This window comes from Martes martes, assembly GCF_963455335.1.
Source record: "Martes martes genome assembly, chromosome: 10".
NCBI classification, from domain to species: Eukaryota; Metazoa; Chordata; class Mammalia; order Carnivora; family Mustelidae; genus Martes; species Martes martes.
This window is the reverse complement of record NC_137898.1, coordinates 32,849,951-32,872,910: the sequence shown is the minus strand read 5'-3', so window position 1 is coordinate 32,872,910 and position 22,960 is coordinate 32,849,951. Positions and strand designations below refer to the sequence as shown.

Sequence of the window (22,960 nt, the reverse complement as noted above, 5' to 3'; positions counted from 1 at the left end):
CAGAACCAAGGCCTGAAAATGATCATTACCCTATGCAAACCACCAGGCACTCTTCCACATCCATTACACATGTCACTTAATTTAATCCTCGTAATAATCCTCTAAAGTAGGTATTATCTCCATTGTCTTAGAGATGCAGAAACTGAGGCTCATTCTCTGTAAACTAACGTCTTCAAAAGCACACAACTGACAAATGATAAGGACAAGGTCCAATGCTTCCTGTCTGGTCCCAAAGAATACACATCTGTTTCAAGTTTTCTAGAGCTCAGGGCTAGAATTCTCTGTACTAAGTCTCAACCTTTAACGTTCAAACTGAGCGTACCTCAGCCTCATCTGGGGAGCTTTCAAAATACAAATTGCTGGGCTCTACCTCGGGAAGGGGAATCAGAGTCTCCGGGGAGGTATGGCTTCAAAAATGTGTATTTCTTCAGAATTGGTTGGGTGATTCTGATGCGAAGCAAGATTTGAGAAACCCTAATCTAAGCAGACATTTCAGGAACACTTCAGTATAAAATGAGAGGTAAAAGAGTTACCTAGAATGTTCAGAGTAGCTGAATCTGTGTGAAGGGTAACATGGTGACCCTCCCCTAAATCCTTCTGTGTCCCACAGACACATATGCAGCTCCAGTCACATAAACATGTACATATCGAACCACAGCCCTACTTCCATTCATCTTGCCTAAGGAAATCGGCACCACAGTGAAAACAACAAGCGCTGTTCTTCCCAGCAGTTCCAGAATCTGTGTTGTGTTCGAAATGCAGCAATAAGCTTTCTTTCCACCCTTATCCTCTACACCACAATTTCTTAGGGCCGAGCTAAAAAAAAAGGGGGGGGAAGATTGTTTCAATGAGCACTTACCAAGGTGCCCCGTATATCCTGAATCCCTTCACTGTTACCTCCGAGTCTTGCAAGTAAATACTGTTTGTCAGGAGAGACTGAACGTTGTCAAAGTCCTCTGGTTTCAATTTGGACACAGAGGGGAAACGGTAGTAGTCCTGTTTAACAAGGTCTGCCATGAATTCCTTATCAAATGTCAGTTCATGATTCCCAGCAATCACTATTTTATATTCATATGGCAGGTTTCCTGAAATAAGAAAAAAGAGTACCAATTAGCACGTTCATTTCCCATCACAAAGTACAACAGCCGAGACTGTGTGATTAGCAGACAGTATACCCCAATGAAATAGCTCAGACATTCCTTTATATTTCCATGGGAACCAAAATTTATGACTACGCCTTTATGCTAGCAAAAATGACAATAAACAGGAGAGAGGAAGCTGCTAAGAAGCTTAAAAGCTACTAAGAAGACATTCAGCTTTCTAGTTCCATTTCCCTCTTCTGTAGGCTGTAGATTCACTGTGATGAATCACACTTTATAATTATCCAGTGAAAAGCACTTTAATCACGATCCTTAAAAAAGGTCTGGACTTGGTTTCGTCCTCAAAAAAAAATAAGCCAACCAACTGTTCTTAACACCTCAAATGACTGCTTGATTTGTAGGATATCCTTCAAAAGTACATTTGTAGTATATCATACAAAAGACATGGCACAGCCGAGCATGCCACAATGTACATAAATGAAAGGAACTACGGAGTACAATTTCATATTGTAAGTTAAAATTTACCTTGTGGCTTGTGAATAAAAAGAACGTTAATAATGGCCCCCTGATTAGAAGGCTAACTTTCCTCCCATTGGGATGGGAAAAGAAACTGTAAAGCTTAACCCCCTTTTAATATTTATGGTATGGAAATGTGAGTTCTCGGTGTGTGCTTTTTATGCAAAAGTTTCCCGATCAAAATGAGATAATTCTGGGAAGAAGAATGAAAGCTATAAAGGAAAACCCAAACACCAGACTTCTGCATAGATTTATAATGTTTGAATAAAGTACAGATCATACATATTAATAACTCACCGTGATGCTATAAGAACCAAACTCCAAAGGGAGATAGTGCTGGGCAGCTGTCCCCATCCTGAAATTAATGCCCTTTTCTCTTCTTTGTCATTACCCATCCCTCAAGCCTCACTGCAGAGCTGCTGCTCATTTTATTTCATTTCATTTTATTTTAGGGGAGAAAAGGGTGGGGCAATGGTGCCTATAATTCCAGCTCCCTGAGACTCCTGGGTCCAATGCAAAATTAATGTTTCCTGCTATTCCAGGAAGAATGAAAGTTACCACTAGCAGGAAATTGGATACACTTGTTGTAGGAATTGGTCCTTACCAGCAAGCCAGAGTCAATGATTTAATTAATGAAGCTTAGTGGGGAGGAAAATTATATTTTGGGGGTGGGGGCAAGTTTTGCCATAGGTACTTGGACTTTAGCAATGCAAACTGCAGAAAACTATGCTGTGAAGTTCTCAGTCCCAGCAGCGCACTACAAACATGTTTGCTAACATTGAATTTTTTTTTTTTTTAATAGAGAGAGCAAACACCGGTGGGAGTGGGGGGAAGAGGGAGAGGGGTAGAGAATCTTGGTAGCTCCGTGTTCAGCGTGGAGCCCAATGCAGGGCTTGATCTCACAACCCTGAGATCATGACCTCAGCCGAAATTAAGAGTTGGACAAGTACTTAACCAAATGAGCCACCCAGGTGCCCCTGAAATGATTTTTACGATCACCAGAGTATGCTTTGTAATGCTATTTTCTTTAGCTTTCAATTTTTAGGTTTCTATCAGTAATGAAATTGCATATATAGCGCACAGTTTCACAGGGAGGCTAAAGAGAGAAATGAAAGCAGTCAGAAAATAACACCGCAGAAAGCAGCCACTGCAAACACTGCGGCCCAGCGTCCCTGGATAGACTGACTACTAGCGCACAATCTGTGGGACATGCCTTTGGCCTCAGTTCTGTGTACGGCTGTGCTGAAGCGCTCACGAAAAACAGGGAGCCTCTCTCAAATGTATGTTTTTGCAAGTTTATAATGCGCACTAGCATAAGGCAATAAGGAGTGTGATGTATGATGCAAGCTACTTGGACAGAATGATACCTTGCACAATTCCCCGCATTTAAAATACATTTGAGAGATGTATTAACGGGCCGCAAATCCGTGACGACCACGCACACTGGGAATTTGTGAGAAGCCCCTTGACTCTAACATCATGGCTCTGTGACCCCCTTTGGCCCAATACTGCACCCCCAGAGTCGCCTGTGCCCCCAGAGCCGGAACGGGCTGAAACATTTTCCTTGATGGTAATCTGTTTCAAGGCAGGTCGGACCTGCATGAGTCTTTGAGCAACTCTATTTGTACAAGTCACGCTATAGCTGCCCAGTTCCGTTTTAATCATTCATGATGATGGACTCACTGTAAGCCTTTCTTTCTGCGCCACGGCTCTCGCAAGAAGGCCTGGCTTCTCGCTTTTTCCATTTTAGAGTTTTGGTTCTGGAAGGGCACGGGTGAGACTGAGAAGGCAAAGGAAGTATATTTTCCTCCGTGGAACTTTTTTTTTTTTAAGAGAAAGTGAAACTGCTACAGAGTAAATCTCCTTCAGGAAGACCTCTCTTTGATGTCTTTTAAATCAAATTTTGGAGACTCAGCATAAAGAAGTAGCCACAAAAATGATGATATTTACACACTGCCAGCGAACTCATTTCTTTCTGAGAATCCACTAGTAGTTTCCAACTTCCACCCTCTGTTACCTATGTAAGTAAAAGCAGGAAGGCTGACAAATCTCCTGTTACTTGATGGTATCTTTTTTTTTTCCGAGACTAGATTAATTCAGAAGGCTCTGCAGTCAAGCTCCAAACTTCTTGGTATTCAAATAGCATCATTTAAAAATTGTTAGACAAAGAGGTGCCTGCCTTGAACCATTTTATTCAGATCAGGCCACTGAAGTTGACCTGCCTGAATAAAAAAACCGAGGCTATATACAGTTATTCTAACATGGAAAAATTCTTGCTTTGAATGACCTAAAGAACTCTAACTAAGCATTCCATCTTTCCCAAGACATGCTATATGTTCTACTAGCAATTAACAAGATTATTTTAAGTGGAATGGAGATAAACTTTTGACAAACTGTCAAATAGTTCTGTAAGTTTTAAAAATGCATATTTGGAAAAATACAATATGGCAGTACAAATATGATATATGGCTTCATTTTTTGTTTCTGTTTTTCATCGCTACTTTCATTTTTCTATTTTTCCATATAAAATAAGAGATGATCTAAAGAAAACTATTGAGCAAATCATAATGCAGATAATTCACAAGTACAGCAAAGTGATGACTACAGCAAGGAAATGAATGAGATGTGGGAAATTAGCCTGTCTGCTCATGGCCTCTTGATATCATTCTTCCCACTCTCACTGGCACTTAAATTTTCCAGACATCTATCTTTGATATTTTGGGTCTCTCTCTCTATATTTAATCCTCCTTCTTAGGGAGTTTTGTTTACCAAACCCAAGAAAACAAAAACAAGCAGCCATTGACATGTGTGTGCATGCACACACACACACACACACGCACAAACACCCACACCTCTCACATACAATCCTCAACCATGCTTATTTTTCAGATGCTTCTTCATTTCACATCTAAACTTTTGGAAAGAGGATTCCAGAAGCTCGCAGCTGGTAGGCCAAATACAGCCCACAGATGTATTATAGTTGGCCCTCAATGCTGTTTTGTGTTTTGTGTTGTTTTTAAATTGAACATTTAGAAATCAGGCGATGTCATGCAAAAAATTCTGATTTTCTAGCTCCTTTTGGAAAATCAGAAGACCAGTCACTACCGACTATCCAATATCGGCCACAGACCTTTCCACTCCCTACGACTTCTCACACCTGGCCCACTTACCACATTTGTGTTGCCTGACCGTCCCCTCTATTATCAGAATTAGCAACTAAAAGACACGTGGTTACTCAGAACTTACCCCATGCAATCTGGCTTGTGTTTCTATTCTCTTCCCAAAGCTCTCCCAGACTGTCAATAATAACTTCCTAATAGCCAAAGCACAGATCTTTTCTCTCTTCACATCTCCAGGGATCATGCTGCAGTGACATCCCTGTCCCTCAAAGTCTCTATCCCCTTGACATTGGATGCTGCACTCCCAGCATCACCTCCTCCCTCTGTCACGTTTCCTTTCCTTCTCTTCTTCCTCAGCCCCCTTTGCCTCTTGTCTCATTCTCAGTTGACTCATTACATTCTCCCTCTTCATCTTTACTTCTATGGATATTAGTTAATATTTTCTTACAGTACATCTCACCCTTCTATTCTCCGTGATTCAATTTTAAACTATTACAATTTAAACGATGGAGGCAGCGTAAGGTTAAGAGCAGGAACTCTGCTGCAGGCTTCACCACACATTGGCTGCATGACCTTGGTCAGAGTCCTTATGTTCTCTCAAGTGTGCTAGCAAAAGGAGGACAACAACTGCACCCGCCTCATAGCCTGTGCTCAAGAAAAAAGGAGATAAAATTTCCAAAGCACATGCATGGTATGGACTAAACAATCAGTGCATGTTAATTATTGTTTTACTCATTTTTCTTAATTTTGCTTTTTGCGTGTGACTTGCCTCCCCCTAGACTGTGAAGTCCCTGAAGGTACAGATCATGGCTTGTGGCTTCATATTTGACCCACAGTACCCAGTTCCATCCCTTCCAAATGGCAGGCACACGATTACTATTCACTGAATAAGTGGAAGAATGGACGAACTTCTGCAAGATTTGCCAGGCGCTTTCTTAGGAGAATTACGGGAACTGAGCTTGTCATCTTGGGATATGACAAAGTTTAACCGTTGTCACACTGTCCTCCAGAGACACAGGTTTACTCAGAATTTACCCAATTTAAGCGTTCTGAAGTGTCCCATTCTGCTCCCAAATTCAGTCTAGCCAAAAAAAATCTCTAACAAACCATTTTTTAACTGGCCTTTTCCTTAATCTAAATGGGGGAAAATAATACCACCCCCCACCAAGGTTTGGTACACATTAAATAAGATGCTACATGTAAAGAACTTGCATTTTGTAACACTTCATGATGATTCAACAGATATTAGCTGTGACATAATGGTTGTTACAATGATTACCCTTCCCAGGTGCCATCTAAGAAAATATTCGGTGATCCACAAATTGGATCACTCCCTGCTCACAGTGGCACAAGGTCACTACTCCCAAGGAAAAACATCTGTGATGGAAAAGAGAACTTCGATTTTCCAGAGGAAGAAACTGGCGTGGTCTAATGCGTCCTTCAAGTTAACAAAAGTATTATTAGAGTCATGAAGGCATATGGATCTAGAGGGCATGGTGGGTGGGCCTATGAGGCCTTCAACCTGCACACTGATTACAAGATGATTCTAACCTTGCAAAGTGTGTCTCCTGAACACATCACTTTTTTCCTCCTTCTGTTATCCAGTTACCCATCACTTCTAGTATTTACCGACTGCCAAAAAATGTGCCAGCATCAGCCTCTCATTCACAAATGAATAGTATAAACCATGATCGATCACATCTCTCCAGAGGGACTACTCACCTGGAAGATCCCTCATAACTTCCTAGAATCAGATACTAAACACGATCTCTATATACTCACAGAAGAGTATATAAGAATATAGAGAGGAATAGAATGTCTAGAAAAGTTTAAGATCTTCAGATATGCACATGTCTGATAAAGCCACAACAACTTTAAAGCAGACACACAGTGAACTGGATCAAGGTCAGCCTCCCTTCCTTACCAAACTCTGGACATTGAGTGTGTGACTTAAAGCGGCTCCCACGAATAACAGCACATGACTCCAGCAGGCTCTTCAGAGACAGCCGCCTCTGGTGATTGGAAAGTGTGATCCGTGAACCTCTGAGGGCGGGAGCAGAGCATCGCGAGGGAAGAGACAAGGGCAGAGGCGAGAGACCTGTTCCCTCGTTCACCACAGCCACACTGCTTTCCTTTCCTTTATGATTTGGGGAAAGATTCCCTGTGAAGACTTAGCCCTGGCTTAAAAATATTCAGCAGAAAAACCACTGGTTTATCCAATTCCATTTTCCTGATGAAGAAACAGTGTGCCACAGAGGTGCTGCCATTTGCTAATAAGCTAAATCACGGGCCACACTGGAGGCCCAAGTGGGACAAGATGAGCTCTTCCGCTTCCCGCACTAGTTTTCTTTCAGGTGATCCCAAATTTTTAAGAGTCTTATGAAGTTTGGTTTAAGACCTACCTCTTACATGAGTCCTCCTCACACCCTTCGTCCATCTACGGCGATCCTTTTCCCTAGCTCTAGGCAACGGCAGCCTTTCCTGTCCGGGTCAAGAAACAGAACTGGCTACAAGATGGATTTCTCCTGCAGCGGTCATGAAGCAGTTTCAGCTCCATACTATGACAACACACATCCTGGCTCAGTTAAGGCACTCCCCAAATGCTACTGCAGCTGTGGGTGTAATTTCTTACCCATCTGCTCTCAGAAGAATTTGGGAGCCTACCCAAGGAAGGGAAAGTCATGGCCTTGAGAAGGAGAAGGAAAAAAGCTCCTGTGCCCAACTTTATGCGAGGTCCCAGAATTTGAAAACATGTTGGCTATGTTGTAAGAACTAATATGAGACTTTGACAGGGGAAAAGTAGTCCAAGATAGTAAACCCAAATGCCTACAGGGACCAAAGACATAAAGCAAAAATGTGAACTGGACTAGGTGGAAATAACAGAGGTTGTGAGGACCAGCACACGTGTGCATCACCATTTAAAAACAAACATATATAAACACTGCTCTGGCCAAACAAGATTCCTTGCCAGCTTGCCCCCCCCCCCAAAATAAAAGTTAATGTCCCTCAAAATTAAGTATCATACAAATGTCACCTATTTTTCTGCCACGAATCACTATAAAATGTGTTCCTCTGGAAAATTCAAAATCCAAAGTCAATTTCAGAGCAGTCACTTTTCTTGGGAATCTGCCCACCACCTGCGAGAAGATGACCCCTGCCCCATATTCTCCATTCCTCATGAACGGTGAGCATGGGAAACAGGGGTAGCCAAAATGGCCATAGGTTTGGCTAATGCCAAATACTGCCTTCCCTATACCCCATTTTTTTAAAATCAAGGATCTGAGAAGCAAGATTAACTGGCTGCTGTCGCCTAATTTCTGCTAAAACTGGGGGAAATTTAAAAAAAAAAAATCCCGAGTACAATAGTTGTTCTTTGTGAAGAACTCTGAGAGCATCCCAAAGCAAACATGGCTTGCCAGGTTTTGTGGGTAAAAGAAAACCTAGGTATCGAAAGGTGACAAATTTCAAGATCTCCAATCTCTATGCCCACTCCCCTCTACACCCTTCAATTATAGACTTGGAAAATACAGAAAGACGAAAAGTGTGTGGCATAACGTTCATATTCAACAAAGTTTACTGTGCAGCAAGAAGAAAACACAGAGATGACGAGACAAGAGGAGAAATGCTATAGTTTCCAGATATCCAGGAAAATCAAACTCACAAGGCAAAGCTTCAGGCCTACTTCCCCTTGGCAGTATGCTAGAAAAAACACTAATTTGTAAAATTAAAAAAGAATAAAACAGATATATAGCCAGACCTATTATCATGGGACTGCTTCTAAACAAAAGAGACACATTACAATTCAATCACTTTTCTGAAATCTTCAGCCTGCGGTGGGGGGGCAGTGCCAGGGGCCTGTTTTAAAACACTGCTCCTTAATGCCAGTGTTATAAAAGGACCTTGTTATACCCCCAAGGTGGATAAAAGGCAGCAATTTTTTTTTCTGTTTAAAATTATTATTGTATTTTTAATATCATGACTCCAGCAGAGAGGGAAAATGTCCAACTCTTGAAATCTCTATTCCACTGAGAACTTAGAGTAACTTGGGCTTGAAAACTGTTCAAGCAGAAAATTTTGCAGGAGGATGAAAGGAACAAATATAATCCCAGTGGCTAGGAGGATGAGAGAACCATGAGGTTCTGGGATGGACTAAGGAGAGGTGTCATCGACATTCCTTGCCTGGATTACCAGGGGCTGGTAGCGGAGCAGGGCTGAGTTGAGCCTGGAGGCAGGGAGAAGACGGTCAGCTATAAGCGGGCAGAGCCCACGTTTCCCCCCTGTTCTCCCAGCATCTAGAAAAATGCGTGGCATTCAGTCGGTGCCCACTGCCTACTTGTTAAATGAATGAACGGACCTCCGGCAATCCCTCTCGGCTCCACGGTTTACACTCACTTGCCTGGGCCGCAAAGCCACCAGAAACATTCAATCAGGGCAAGCTCCGTCTCTGACCTCAGTCTGTCCCCCGTCAGGCTCCATTAATTTTCACAAGTCCTGACAGCTCTAACGTTAATACTCACACTTGCTGACGGAGCCACACAGCAGGTTCAGACTGCTACCTTCTCCTCTGAAACTCATGCATTAGGGTTTCTTCCATGCTTGCAATGGGAAACCAAGTCTAAGAAATATTAAACACAGAAAACTATATTACAATAACGTCAGGGCTGAGCCGGAAACCCAGGAGAGTGTAAGGAATGCTGAGGGAAAGCCCAGTGGTCCAATTGCAGGAATGAGGGCTAGCCTAAGAAGCCACAGCTGACACGCTCCCTCCTCTTCTTCAGCCTCCTCCATGCAAAGAATCCCAAGGTACCAGAAGACGCGGTAAACCGTAATCCATACAAAGGAGACAAGAGCCCATCCCCCACCCAGGAAAGCAGACCCCTTCTGGACCTCAACGGTCACCGGTATTCGGCACTGAGAAGTATAAACCGCAAGGGAGCAGGCGGTTGGCACCCATAGTGACTAAAGACATAAAAACAGCTCAAAGATTTGATTGTTTGATCTACACGCATTTCCTGTCTCAATTGTAACTTTAATCCAACATAACTTTCTGTGATTTAAACATTCAGGCACACACACTCATTCACACTCATACGTGTTAAAAGACAACTACAAGGCAGTAAAAACAAATGGCAATATTAACGAATGACAATATCGTCTTTGTTTCCCAACTGAGTATCTCTAAGTTGCCACCCAGACCAACACGGCACGTTCTGCGTATGAAGATGGGGCAGGGAACTGTCCACTGAGATCCAGCTCCAACGACACTTGAGTATTTCCATCCGGCTGGACAACCGGACCCACAGGTAGCTTCTACATTGTACTCTGTCCAACCTCTCCCTGACGAATACAGGCCTTGGCTTGTTGAGAAAGATTTATTCCCAACACAACAAATTCTATCTGAGCGCTCAGAGTATCTCCTTAAAGACCCTTTCATCTACTTCCCCAAGCTTCAGAAAACAAGATCCAAATCAGGGTCCCACTGGATAGTCACCAGAAGAATTCACCACAAGAACTGCTCAAGACGCTGTCAATCTTCACTCAAACAGCTGGGTGCATGTTTCTATCACTCAAACGTACCGGATGTGGGGATATACGGCACGATGGAGTCAGACTGACTTGGGACCAAGTTCCTGGTTCCATCACTTATTATCTCTGAAACTCAAACTTAAAACATGCTCGTTCACCTCCATATTACTCATCAGAAAAAATGAGGATAATTGTACAACCTACGTGCCAGAGAGGATGTGCAGACGGAGTGAGATCAGGAAAGGATCTACTATGAACCTGACACATCAACAATAATTATCATCATCACTTTTACCCTGTCTTCTGTTGTCCACTGTAACCTGATTTAGGATAAGGGGCCCATGTCCAACTTCTTACCACCTTAAAGAGTATTCCATAAATGTCTTTAGTAAACTGGCAGTGTTGACTGACAAAATCCATGGTGAGCTGAAGAATAATGTTATCTTTTCCCCCACAAAGCTTTTAAAAAGCAACTGAGAAAAGGCACTCCTTCCAGCATTACTTACAAAACAAGTGGCAATTATTCTACTGAATAATTAGAAGAACAAATGCAAATCCTATGTTTACATTTTCAGACATTAAATATGGTGAAAATCAAATTAAATAAAAATAATACCGGCATAACGACCATATTCTTTAAAAGAAAGAACACTTTCAGAGTATTTTAGATTCCCTCTCCACCTAAACTCCTCAAATAGTAAAAAAAAAAAAACTCTTTTTTCTAATAAGTACTCTTATTTTTGCCTGCTAAAATAATATTTGGGCAGATGCATGCAGGATTTCAGTGAGCAGGGATTCCAGGGGGCTGGTCCACAGAAGCCAGAGCAGAGGGTTGACAGTGGAAATAAAATCTCTGCCTTAACAGCGCCACTGGGGCTAGATGAAAATGGTCTTCTAGAACTTGATTAAAACTAAATTGAAAAAGAACATATTTGGCTAATATTACATTAGACTAAAATATAGAAATGAACCCTAATACTCTCGAAATCTAATAAGAGAAAGCCATCTCAATTTCCAAACTTTCAAAAGCATCTTCTTTAAATGCATCACAGATCAATTTACATGGTACTTTTGCCAATAAGCAAAACCAAATCACAGGTTCCAATTGGCTTATATTGGAAAGTATGAGACCAAATGCTAGAAAATGCAATTACTGCAAACAAACTCCATTTTCTCCCCTCTGAAGGGAATTTCAGAGAATATTTTATTGCCATCAAATAATATTTCTGAAGGCATCAATACACAATTCTATTTTCTTTTCAGAGTCCCTACTCACTGGATAATCTAATCCACTCTACAGAATATCTTGAAATTTAGAGAAGAGCCCACGAAAGGGGATATTACCTTACACACACATCCTATGTCAATTTTAATAATTTGTAATCTGGACAGGATGCTGCACAAAGCAAAATTTAGGATCCAATAAAATTGACTTTTCCCATTTTGTAATTCCAAGTTTTAATGAAGCATTTCGAGGACAAAATTTTAAAAGAAATCTCTCAGGGAAGGTTATTTTGATCAAGAGCAACAGCGATGAGATGGAAGAAATAGAGACCACGGTAATTTCTTCTTCCGTTTCTGCCCCCACCCCGCCACCCTTCAATTGGCAAAATTCTCTACAAAGTAGACTTCCCAGGGGTTATGAAATCATGAAGTCTCCCAGTGATACGTTTTGGTTTTGTTGAAACAACAGCTCCAAAAATCTCTGCTCTCTTTCCTTTGGAACAGTTTAGCAGCCTCATGCCACAAGCCTCCCCTCTGGGGTAAAGCAGTACAAAGTGGCAGAATTCCTTAAGAAGAAACCATTTTTGGAAAGTCTCTTATGGCCCTTGGGGTCCAAGGTTCCAGGATGTGGAGTTGGAGGTTCCTTTCCCATTTTTATTCCTTTCCCATTTTTATTCCTTTCCCATATGTCATCGTCTGAATGTTTATGTCCCTCCCAAATTCATACGATGAAATCCTAATCCCCAATGTGACAGTGTTTGGAAGTGGGACCAGGTGACTGGTCATGAGGGTGAAGCCCCCATGAAAGGGATTAGTGCCCTCATAAATGAGACCCTCCAGAACTCTCTAGCCCCTTCTGCCACGTGAAGACACAGCAGGAGGGCACTATCTGTGAACCAGGAAGGAGGCTCTCACCAGAACTCAACTGTGCTGGTTTCCTAAGCTTAGACTTTTCAGCCTTCCAAACTGTGAGAAATAAATTTCTGTTATGTATAAGCCACCCAGTCTGTAGTACTTTGTTACAGCAATCCAAGTGAAGTGAGATATCATAATTTTCTAGTTTCCAGAGCTCTAGCCCTCAACGTCTTAAATCTACAGTTCAAGACAAATTCATATAGGTCTCCTTAAGTCCGTGTTTTCTCATAGTGTGCTTTGGCATATGGTGTTCTTTACAGCTCTCCTTAAATAATTCAATTAAATATGTTAAGGAGTCCAGGTAATCACGGCACAGTTGGAGAGCATACTTATCTGCTGAACACTGTTCCCAGCAAGACAATAAAACGAGAAAAGAGCAGAGGTGGTCAAATGTTCTGAACATTTGAAATCAGGTGAATACATACTGCTTGAGCCTTAAATTTTCCATTTAAAGTACATGTCCACTTTTCTCCCCATACCATACACACCCAAGCCCTCTGACAAGGTGTGGATTAACCTTCCCTTTAGGTTTGCATCTTTTATGAGCTGAACTATACCCCCCTCAAAATCCATATGATGAAACCCTCACTCTTAGCACCTCAAGCATATGACTGTATTTGAAGACAGGGCCTTTAAAATGGTGAAAAAATTGAAATGAGGCCATAAGGATGGGCCTTAATCTGATCTGAATGTTCTCCTTATAAGAAGAAAAAATAGGGACACCTAGGTTGCTCAGTTAAGCATCTGCCTTTGGCTCAGGTCATGATCCCAGGGTCGTGGGATCAAGTCTCACATCGGGCTCCCTGCTCAGTGGAGAGCCTGCTTCTCCCTCCACCGGCTGCTCCCCCTGCTTTGCTCTCTCTGACAAATAAATAAATAAAACCTTTAGGAAAAGAAGAAGAAGAAGAAGAAGAAGAAGAAGGAGAAAAAGAAAAAAATATGGAGCAGGAATGTGCTCCCACATGAAAAGTCACAGCAAGAAGTTGGCCATCTACCAGCCTCCAAATGTGACACCTTGATCTTGGACTAGTAGCCTCCAGAACTGAAAGAAAATAAATTCTGTTGTGTAAGACCCCAGTCTGTGGTATTTGTTACGGCACCCCTAGGAAACGAATACATCTTTCTATAAGGAAAACTTTGCTTAATCCATCCTACATACTAAAGCTGAGGTGATCTTACCAGAATACAAATGCAATCATACATACACTTACACACTCACCCATGTGAAAATCCTCCCAGACCCTACTATTGCCTACAGATCAGAGGCCAAACTCCCCGTGTGGTGTGTGTAACTCACTGTTACCTGGCCCCCTTCAGCCTCTGCTCCACTCATAGGTTGGGCTCTGAGCCTGCCAAATGCTTGCAGCTGATAGAAGGAGAATGTATCTACAGGGCTCTTTCTCCCACTTGACCATGGACCTCAGGAGGATCAGACTATCTTTTACTCATCTCTGCATTCTCAGTAGGCTTCGGTAATTATTTATCAAACAAATGAATGAGCGAATGAAGAAATGATTTTATCCTGGCTAAGAATCATGTGGACAGGAGTACCTCGTACCTCAGTTTTGGATTCTGAATGGCCTTAAAGTGTGATAAGTCCTATTTCTCTTTCGTCTTCGGATGGCACTATCTGTATAATCATGATGTATATTATTCATTTGCAACTGAGAAACTAAGTCTAATTTTAAAAATCTATTATAAGGAATTTTTGTTGCTGTTTTTGTTGGGGAAGGCAGAGAGAGTGGCCCGCACACAGTAAGGACTCAATCTTGTTGATTGAGTGAACAAATAAATGGGTGAATAAATGAAAGAAAGAACTATATCCATCACACAAATAATGCATTTCAATTTCAAAACAGAAGGGAATCACTTCTGTTGCATGATTAACATTACTCATTTAAAGATTTTTCCAACCTTTGTTCCCAGGATTGGGTAGCTCAGAGGAGTAATCAATACTGGAGTTAATGGAACAGCCATTCATTATTTGAGGAAGGTGTCTGTATTTCTTCTTCACTGTATCCCTTCATCTGCAAGTTCTCACCCGTAGGCCTCTCAGGCAAATCACTGCTGTTTTGACAGCTGGCTCTCCTGAGGCCACTCTTTTACAAATGAGCCTAACTGCCCGGGCCAAACAGGACATGTGTGTGCATCTTCTCAGGACCCCAAGTCGCTGTGTCACATGAAAGAATCCACGCGAACGTACTTGCAGGGCCTGCTTCTTCTCCTTGCTTCCTACAGAAAAGTCAAGAGGCAGCAGGGTGCTCCTGACCTCTTCTCTAATCCCAGCCTCCCTGAAATTCTAACCTAGAAGAGTCCTCAGAGATCAGCATCATTCCTTCTCTGGAATGGGAACCTAAGACCTAGCAAAGCTAAATGACTCCTCCAAGGTCACCCAATGAGTTAGCTGCAAGGTGGAACTCCCCATCTTGCTGACCCATTTTCCCCCTTTCTACCATATCATACAATTATGGAGTCAGAGATGGCCTAAATGATTTGCCTTACAGATCAGGAAATTTAGGTTCAGAGAAACTGAGAGGCATTTCTGAAAGTGCTGACAATCATGAATCCAGACTTTTAAAATCAACCTGCCACTACCCACAAGTACCATCCAATAACCCTCTGGGCATATGGCCACTATTTCTTCATATCTCAGAGAGACACAGGACTGCTCAAAGTTCACAGTCAGAATAATCTTCCTTATTCTTTTTTAAACCTCTGCTATCATAGTTTAAGACCATTTTCTTTCATTTGACCCAGGGAAGGCATGGGTTTAGCTATCTTAACTGTGATTTTAAGTCAGAGAGTAACTTAAGACAATAAAAATGATCTCTCTGGACCCAGCCAATGTCCTTCCAAATTTTTCTTCTGTTTCTGACACTATGACTGAGGCACCTTTGCTGAAACTCAGCAGCAAAGATCTTCCATGAGGCTAGCATTCAATTTTTACTTATTTTTTTTTTCCACAAGAAACTAAGGAACTGATTTGCTTACACTCAGCCAATATGGTACCCCTTTTTTGTATCAAGTACCAAGGTGGTTTCTCAAAGTCTCAAGCAAAAGATTTTTCTAGACCGCTACCTCCCTATAATACAATGGCTGCTCCTAGCCCTGTATTCATTTCTGCATGTCTGTGAAATACTAGCATTTTTCACTAGGATTATTCTCCTCAGCGTGGGAGGTAAAGCCAGTATCATTGATTCTTAAATGCTGAAAGTGGAGGTGAAACTTTTTTTTGAAAAAGACTACTTCTATTAGTTTTTTTTTTTTTTTTAATCGAGTCTTTGAAATGTTTTAGCCAGAAACTGGAGATCAGATACACTAGCAGGAAAAGAAGGTCTTTTTGCAGGTTCTAACATTATTCTCCACAACTAAGAACACCAACCACTTCTATTCAAACCCATCTAAAGCCCATAAAGTTGATTTCTTAGTAGGAAGATCTGGCCAAATTTCAGTTCTTTGGGTTAAACCATTCTTACTTTTAAATTCTGTCATGTGGCATTTCAACTGCACGTTCTCAGATTCACCCACTTTGTAGTTTCCTTTCCCTTTGAGCTCATTTAAAAAGCTGATTTCAAAATTCTTGCAAAGTCAGGTCTCAACCTAATTTCCTAATCCAGCAGCTTGTGGAAAAGAAATCCTATTAGATCCCATTAAATCTCATTAAATCCCCGACCCTCTCAAAAGTCAGGATGAGATTTGAGAATGCCCATGGAATGATCACAGTCTTTCTACAACAGTCACACGATCCCCCCAGATTGCTGGGTAGGACAGTCATACCAAACATACTGTTTGGTATGGGCTAGGAATATAATGATGCACAAAACAGAAAAGGGTCTCTTATGGAGCCCCTGTTGGAGCTTATACTCAGCTGGGAGCAAAAGACAATAAAGGAGTAAATATCTACTAATGCAACTTAAGGTTATGATAAATGCTACACAGGGAATTAGCAGGTGCTATGAAAGAGTAACAGCGGACATCTACCGAGATATGGCATTCAAGGAAAGGGTCTTTTTTTCTTTTTTTTTAAAGACTTTAATTTATTTATTTGACAGAGAGAGAGATCACAAGTAGGGAGAGAGGCGGGGGGGGGGGGGGAGCAGGTTCCCCGCTGTGCAGAGAGCCTGAGGTGGGGCTCGAGCCCAGGACCCTGAGACCATGACCTGAGCCAAAGGCAGAGGCCTAACCCACTAAGCCACCCAGGCACCCCAAGGAAAGGGTCTTTAAGGGGGATCAGTCAACATTTTCAGTCTGCCCAGCGCTTTACCAATAATCAGTTAGGAAACAGACTTCCCTAATCATGTGAAACATAATGTAAGGAGGCATGAAGCACATCTGTGGATGTGTGCACACATGTGCACATGCACACACATGCACGAGATGTGTAGAACAGTATATCAAACACACGGTTCCTTTAAAACCTCAATTTTCATGAGAACACTCAAATATTGCCATCCTCTATCACTGATTAGCTAAAAAATAACTAAAGAATATTTTTTTCAAAACCTACTCTTGTGATTGAAAATCTAAAATGTGTTTATTCGGGACGCCTGGGTGGCTCAGTTGGTTGAGCGGCTGCCTTCGGCTCAGGTCATGATCCCGGCGTCCTGGGATCAAGTCCCACATCGGGCTCCTTGCTCAGTGGGGAGCCTGCTTCTCCCTCTGCCTCTGCCTGCCACTCTGTCTGCCCCTGCTCGCTCGCGCTCTCTCTCTAACAAATAAATAAATTTAAAAAAAAATTTAAAATGTTTATTCAACTTTGTGCCTCAGTAAGATCAACAGTAAGGGTCTCGTGTTGAAGCAACTGTGCAGGAAGTAAAAAAGGTACAAGATTGGACGCATACTCTCTGTTCATGTATTCATCCCCCTCCTCTCCACCCCACCCCACCCTCAGGGAAGCCATGTGCTCAAGAAAAGTGGGCCTATTCTTAGACCCAGGTGAACAGATCTTGACTAAGCGGTAATTTTATTTCCCTTGCCAGGGACTGGCTTAAAGAGGTGCAAGTCTCCCAGTCCTGGTCCATGAGACAGGAAGGGCCCCTCTTCCCACTGAACTTCATGCTCTGCCTTCTTACTCTGCCTGAACTTTAACAGTCACTGTCCAACCTTTGTGGCAAGGCTAATAACATATGAGAACAGGAGAAAGGAATGCTGAAAGAACTCAGGCCCCTGAATGACCAGATCCTGAAAAATGCTTTACTCCCAGCCTTCTTGTTATACGAGATAATAAGTCCCTTGCCGGTTACGCTATTTTGTTTCTTGCAGCCAAAAGCCTCCTGATTTAACTCACTATGTTTATACTTCGACATGCTTAATTAATAGCATTTCTCCCAAACAACGCTATTTGTATCCCTTCCTCTCCTCCTTACAATACAGCCCGGTAAGAGATCCTGATTGGCAACTGGCATAGATACGCAGAGTCTCTGTAAACGAATCAAAAGATGATGATAATTATGAGGCCTAGAACCAACACATGCCTCACTTACCCTCTGTTAGGCACCGTCCTAAAAAACTATATATACATTAACCTACTTAATTCTTGCATGAAACATATGAGGTAAGAACAGTTATCTCCTTTCACAGATAAAGTAACTGAAATACAGAGAAGTCCCGGTGGAAAAGAATGGCCTTTTGTGACAGGTGAAGAGAGCCTGCAGAACAATATCCCTGAACTTGACAACTGATACTGTCATAAGTAAGAACAGTGGTCATGAACTGGAAAAGCCACAGAAGAGCTCATTAAAGCTCTGATTATTTAGATCTACCAGTAGCAAATCTGATTCCATAGGTCTAAGCGAGACTTCCAGAATCTCAATTTTTAACTATCTGCCTGGGACATTCTGATAAGCAGCGTGTTTGAGAAGACACCTGAAGTAGGGAAAACTGAGCTGCTCAGATTTGGGGGACATACCAGGATAAACTGAGTGGATCTATTAACCCCTTTTCAAATAAGTAGGTAAAAAGCTTCAAAAGTTAATTCCCCTTGGAAGGGTTGGATAACCTTAATTCTGTATAGATTAGAATCATAAACCAAAGTTAATTTCCTTCCTAAAACCTATAGGGCACAACAGTTGCATGTGTCTTCTTGTCTTCCTGATTGCCTGATTCACGGACTGACCTCAACGCGCCCCACAGACGTGCCAAGAACCTTCAGAAGACATGGAACAGCCTATGATGTGAAGGAAACTTAAAAATCCCACCAAGCCACGGTCAGAGTCATTTCAGGAACTTTCCAGCAGAGATACTTGAAAGTCTGGCTTGGCCATTAAGAGTTAAAGTAAAGCAGGCATACATTTCACCATGGCAAATGTGTGTCTATCAGTCAGAGGGCATGAATATGACAAAAGATGAAGGACACCAAACCAGGAACCTGCCCATCCTACAACATGGCAGACCTCGCTAACATCAATCCTAACATCTTTTCTACTGAGTCTGGATACAGCAGGAAGACCTTTCTTAACAAAGTGCTTCAGGACTGAAACTCTTTAAGAACATGAATAAAAATTAAGCCCCCTCGCTAACAGACCAAAAAAAAAAAAAAATGAAACTATTATGCCTTCATTTCCTAGACACTCTGCTGGCACATCAAAATCTCGCTATTAGGATTTCTATAGCTCCTCATCTCTTGTTCATAAAGAGCACCTGGATAAATGTTTGCTGAATTTAATGTAGTTTTTTCCTATGACTTTGGTCAGAGGATTTAGCATTTCTCTAACAGGAATATTAAACTCAGCAGAGCCCATGAAGCACTGGAACCAAAACAGTTAATTAGCGAGTCACCAAGACTGGAGCAAGAAGCAGGAGGCACAGCTTAGAAAGCTGCCCATTTTTCTTGTAATAAAGAAAATAAAGACAGTAATTCTAAGAACATTTATTAACCCCCCAGTATGGGTAATTGCCATCAGATGTGGGTCTGTCAGTCTTGCATTAACATAAGCTACTGCATCTTGGTTTTCAATGGCACAGTAATGCCCATGATACTGCAGATAAGTGCTAACGCTGGAGTTTTGAGAACCAAGCCCTGTGTCCGGCAAATGCTTTTTTACAAGATTTCACTCTCAATGGTTGCTTGCCCAGAGAAATTCATTTTATGTTTAAAAAAAAAAAAAGCAAGAAAGAAAACAAGGAGGCATTCAATTGAGCAAGCATTTTCTTAACTCATTTTAAGATAATCTCTTGCGTTCACCAACAATTTCTCCAATGGGTGGAACCACAGAAAGAGACTTTGTATGGTTTGGCTGTATGCTCCATTCCGTATTGGTGTATGACCTAAAATAATGGAATGGCGATAAAACAAAAAAAGAAAGGCTTTATAATAGTCAGGACACGCCGACCAATTTTAAATTGAATTACACAGCCTGCTAATCTTTATGATGGGATAAAATTTCTTTCAACATTACGCATTATACTAAAATTGGCAGCACTTCCCCCACCCCATTTCTTGAGCTGAGAGCCCCCCACGCACACCTCCCCAGTGATAAAGCTTCCTTTCAACCCCAAAAGCATTGTTCCTGCTGACTGGGAAGGCAGGGCACGGCCTGTGCAAGATTTCATTTTTATAGCTATTGTTAGTTGGTGCGTGTGTATATGTCACACCAGGGTACACCCCAATGGTAGTATGAACCCAGGACACATTTTCCTAATATCCACAAGCACACATTCTTTAAAAAGAATAGATTTGAACACAGACATATAAGATGAAAGGGATTTTTAAGACCAGTAAGATTGAGGAGCTTTGTGAAATGTTATAAAAGGATGTGCAGATCACTGTACACCCTGCATATCTTACGAAGAAGGTGGACTGCAGGAACTCTGAACCATCTAAGTCCAGAAGTGGGAGGAACCCCAATGAAGGATGAGCCTGTCTGTCTGGGCCGTGCTCGTGCTCATGTGGTGTGTTCCTCTCTGGGTGATGGAGCAGGGTACTAATGTGAGGGGTTAAGAGCTTCTTCCAAAAGTTCAACCCTTCCAACACCAATGAAGAGGATTAAGAGAGGACAGCAAAAACCGCTTGCACAAGTTTCTGATCGTCCTTCCTCCCACCCAGGGAAAGGGAGTTTCCAAATTCACCTTACTTCAAAACCACATATAAAATATTCCTAGGAGACCCGACCCTTCTTAAAACTTAAGATCCTCCCTTACGTTCCCAGTACCTTAGACTATGGAATCCTACTCCGTGAAGCATTTGGGCGTAGCAAAATAAAAAATGAAAGACACATGCATAAGCACAGAGTTGTAAAAATTTCATGCTCCCTACCTACAACTTTTTTTCTTTTTTTTTTAAATCTTTGCAGGGTAGGCAGAGGCCATAGGTAAAAACAAAAACTTAAATTTAGGAAGTACTAATAGAGTATATGGAAAATTATGAACAACTATCAGAAACTACTCATAGTTTCTGTTTTAAATTTTTCTAGAAATCCAGGCATTCTTTTAATGGACACGCACCCATCCCGCTGAGACACACGTTGGCTGCGGCCCACAGTGTGCTGACTAATGACAGTCACAGTTATCCCTGGGGACCCCATGTACTCCTGCTCCCATGGGCGGCATCCCAGAGCCACCTGCTTTTTCCTCCAACCAGTTTATGCCAGCTGTATTTTTTACCATAATTGCCTCATGTAATTATATATTACTTAAGATGATGAAATAGGAACATTAAAAGACTATATAAATTTGCTGTTGTACCAGGAGTAAAGGACAGCACTTTAAAAAGTGAGGAGGAAAGAATCATAAAAATCTAGAAGTGGTCTGCACTCAGACTGTTTTGCAAGGATCTTTACATTCTTCCTCGCCAATAAAGAAACTGGAAAACGTGATAAAGATGATACCTCTGAGATGAAGATAATAAGTTATACGTGGGATCGCCCCAGAAGGGCAGCGCTGATCTCTAACCTCTGTGTTCATATCCAAGGTAAAGGCTTCAGCAGGACCTTAGAAGACGGGCCCCCACGTACACATCTGTGTGCTTCAAAGTTAGAGGAAAAATACCTGGCTATGTGATTATCATCATTATGGTTTCCTGCTTTAGCGGTCTCTGGCACACTGGGTAGGGGGCTCAGGTACACACACGTGAAGGTAGACGTTATACCTTTCACCACCCCTAACCGTCGTGTGGTCTTCTCAAAGAACAAAACATCCAGAAGCAAAAACTCTATCGGCCCTACAAACACGCAGACACGCATGTATTTTTGGTTTCTACCTATTTTTATAGGAGAATCACAAGTTTCCTCACTTCCACAGTGCTAAATATACAAGTTCAAAGATGCATGTGTGACTTCATAGACTAGTCATTTTTTGGCTCTGTAGTCCCAATGCTTTCTGAATCCAGCCTTTCTGTGAAGAAAGGAGTCATAAAGTGAGCAATGTGAAACTAGGCAATGAAAAAGGTGAAAATACCAGTTTGCTTTCCCAAGTCAAGAAACTCAGAATGGATGGCTTTCTGTGTAGGACTAACTACATGTAGCTCTTGTCCTTCACAACCACCATCACTGAAACTAGACCCTATGCCCTTGCTCAATGAGCAACTCCAAAGTCAGGGGATAAACGCACCGGCTTTGATACACTACAGACACTCAACCGCAATCAGCTTTGTAATATGAAGTTATTTAGAGTCAGTAAGTTAAGAACTAGACAACCTCATTCTCCACAGTTTACAGAGAAATCATAGCTCAGAGATTGTCTAGTTTACAGCCAGACGTCCTTTTCAGGCAGTTTCGTCTCCTCAAGAGAGAAAGAGTTTACCTCCCAACCTTATTTTCATACAAAGGAGAAGAATTCAGTGTTGAGGATAAATGAGATTCATGCAAGTGGCAGGGAGAAGGGAGGCAATACAGTTTAATTGTATAACTTTACCCTGAAAGAAGAAAAAAAAAATGTGCTGTTTCCTTCCTGTTCCTGAAATTTCAATAGAGTTTATGAATGGGGTGAAAAGTTTGTGTCAGTTTCATAATGCACACAAAACTTGCAGTAATAACATCTAAATCTGGTCGATCAATAATGCATGGTATAGTTAGTTGCTTAATTATTCATTCTGGATACACCAAATAGGGTTCTAAAACAAACTCCAAATGCGAAGAGAGCTAGGAAATACAGGCAGTAAAATAAAAAATAAAAGTCATTTTTCCCCAATGTGATTCTTTCCTAGAGCATTGTAAAAATCTCCTCTAATTTTCAAAATTAGAAAAAGACACTTTAAGAACTTTATATATGTTTTGACAATTATGTGTGTTTTACAGACTAGCACAAGTACTAAAATCAAATCCCTATATATCTCATTTCAAAATATGTACATAAAAATGTGACATATACCTCAATATCAGAAGATCACAAGGTGACAAATAAAAGCAAATACAAGCATAAGAGCATTAATCAAAGATACGTGATAAAAAAAAAGGCAAGCAAAAAGAATGTTCATTTGGGAGACAAATCAAAATAGAAGACTACTTGCAGTTTGCCTTATATGGTCGCAAAAGTTGTTAACTGCACAAGAACAGCAGCCAAAGAGGTGAGTGGGAGCTGTGTGCCATTCAACAAACATGTACTCATCAGGTCCAGGGGCACCTC

General features: G+C 41.6%; 1 protein-coding gene across 3 annotated transcripts in view; it reads right to left on the bottom strand.

The window, feature by feature from the left end:
- MPPED2 (metallophosphoesterase domain containing 2) overlaps positions 1-22,960 on the bottom strand; it is a 172,595-nt gene that overhangs the window by 86,443 nt on the left and 63,192 nt on the right. For 2 of the 3 annotated variants that reach the window (XM_080815690.1, XM_080815692.1), the window contains one exon: positions 860-1,085. In XM_080815690.1, coding sequence (XP_080671816.1) covers positions 860-1,085 — 226 coding nt within the window. Of the gene's footprint in view, positions 1-859; positions 1,086-9,252; positions 9,351-22,960 lie in introns of all 3 variants that reach the window. The other variant, XM_080815691.1, reaches the window with a different exon arrangement.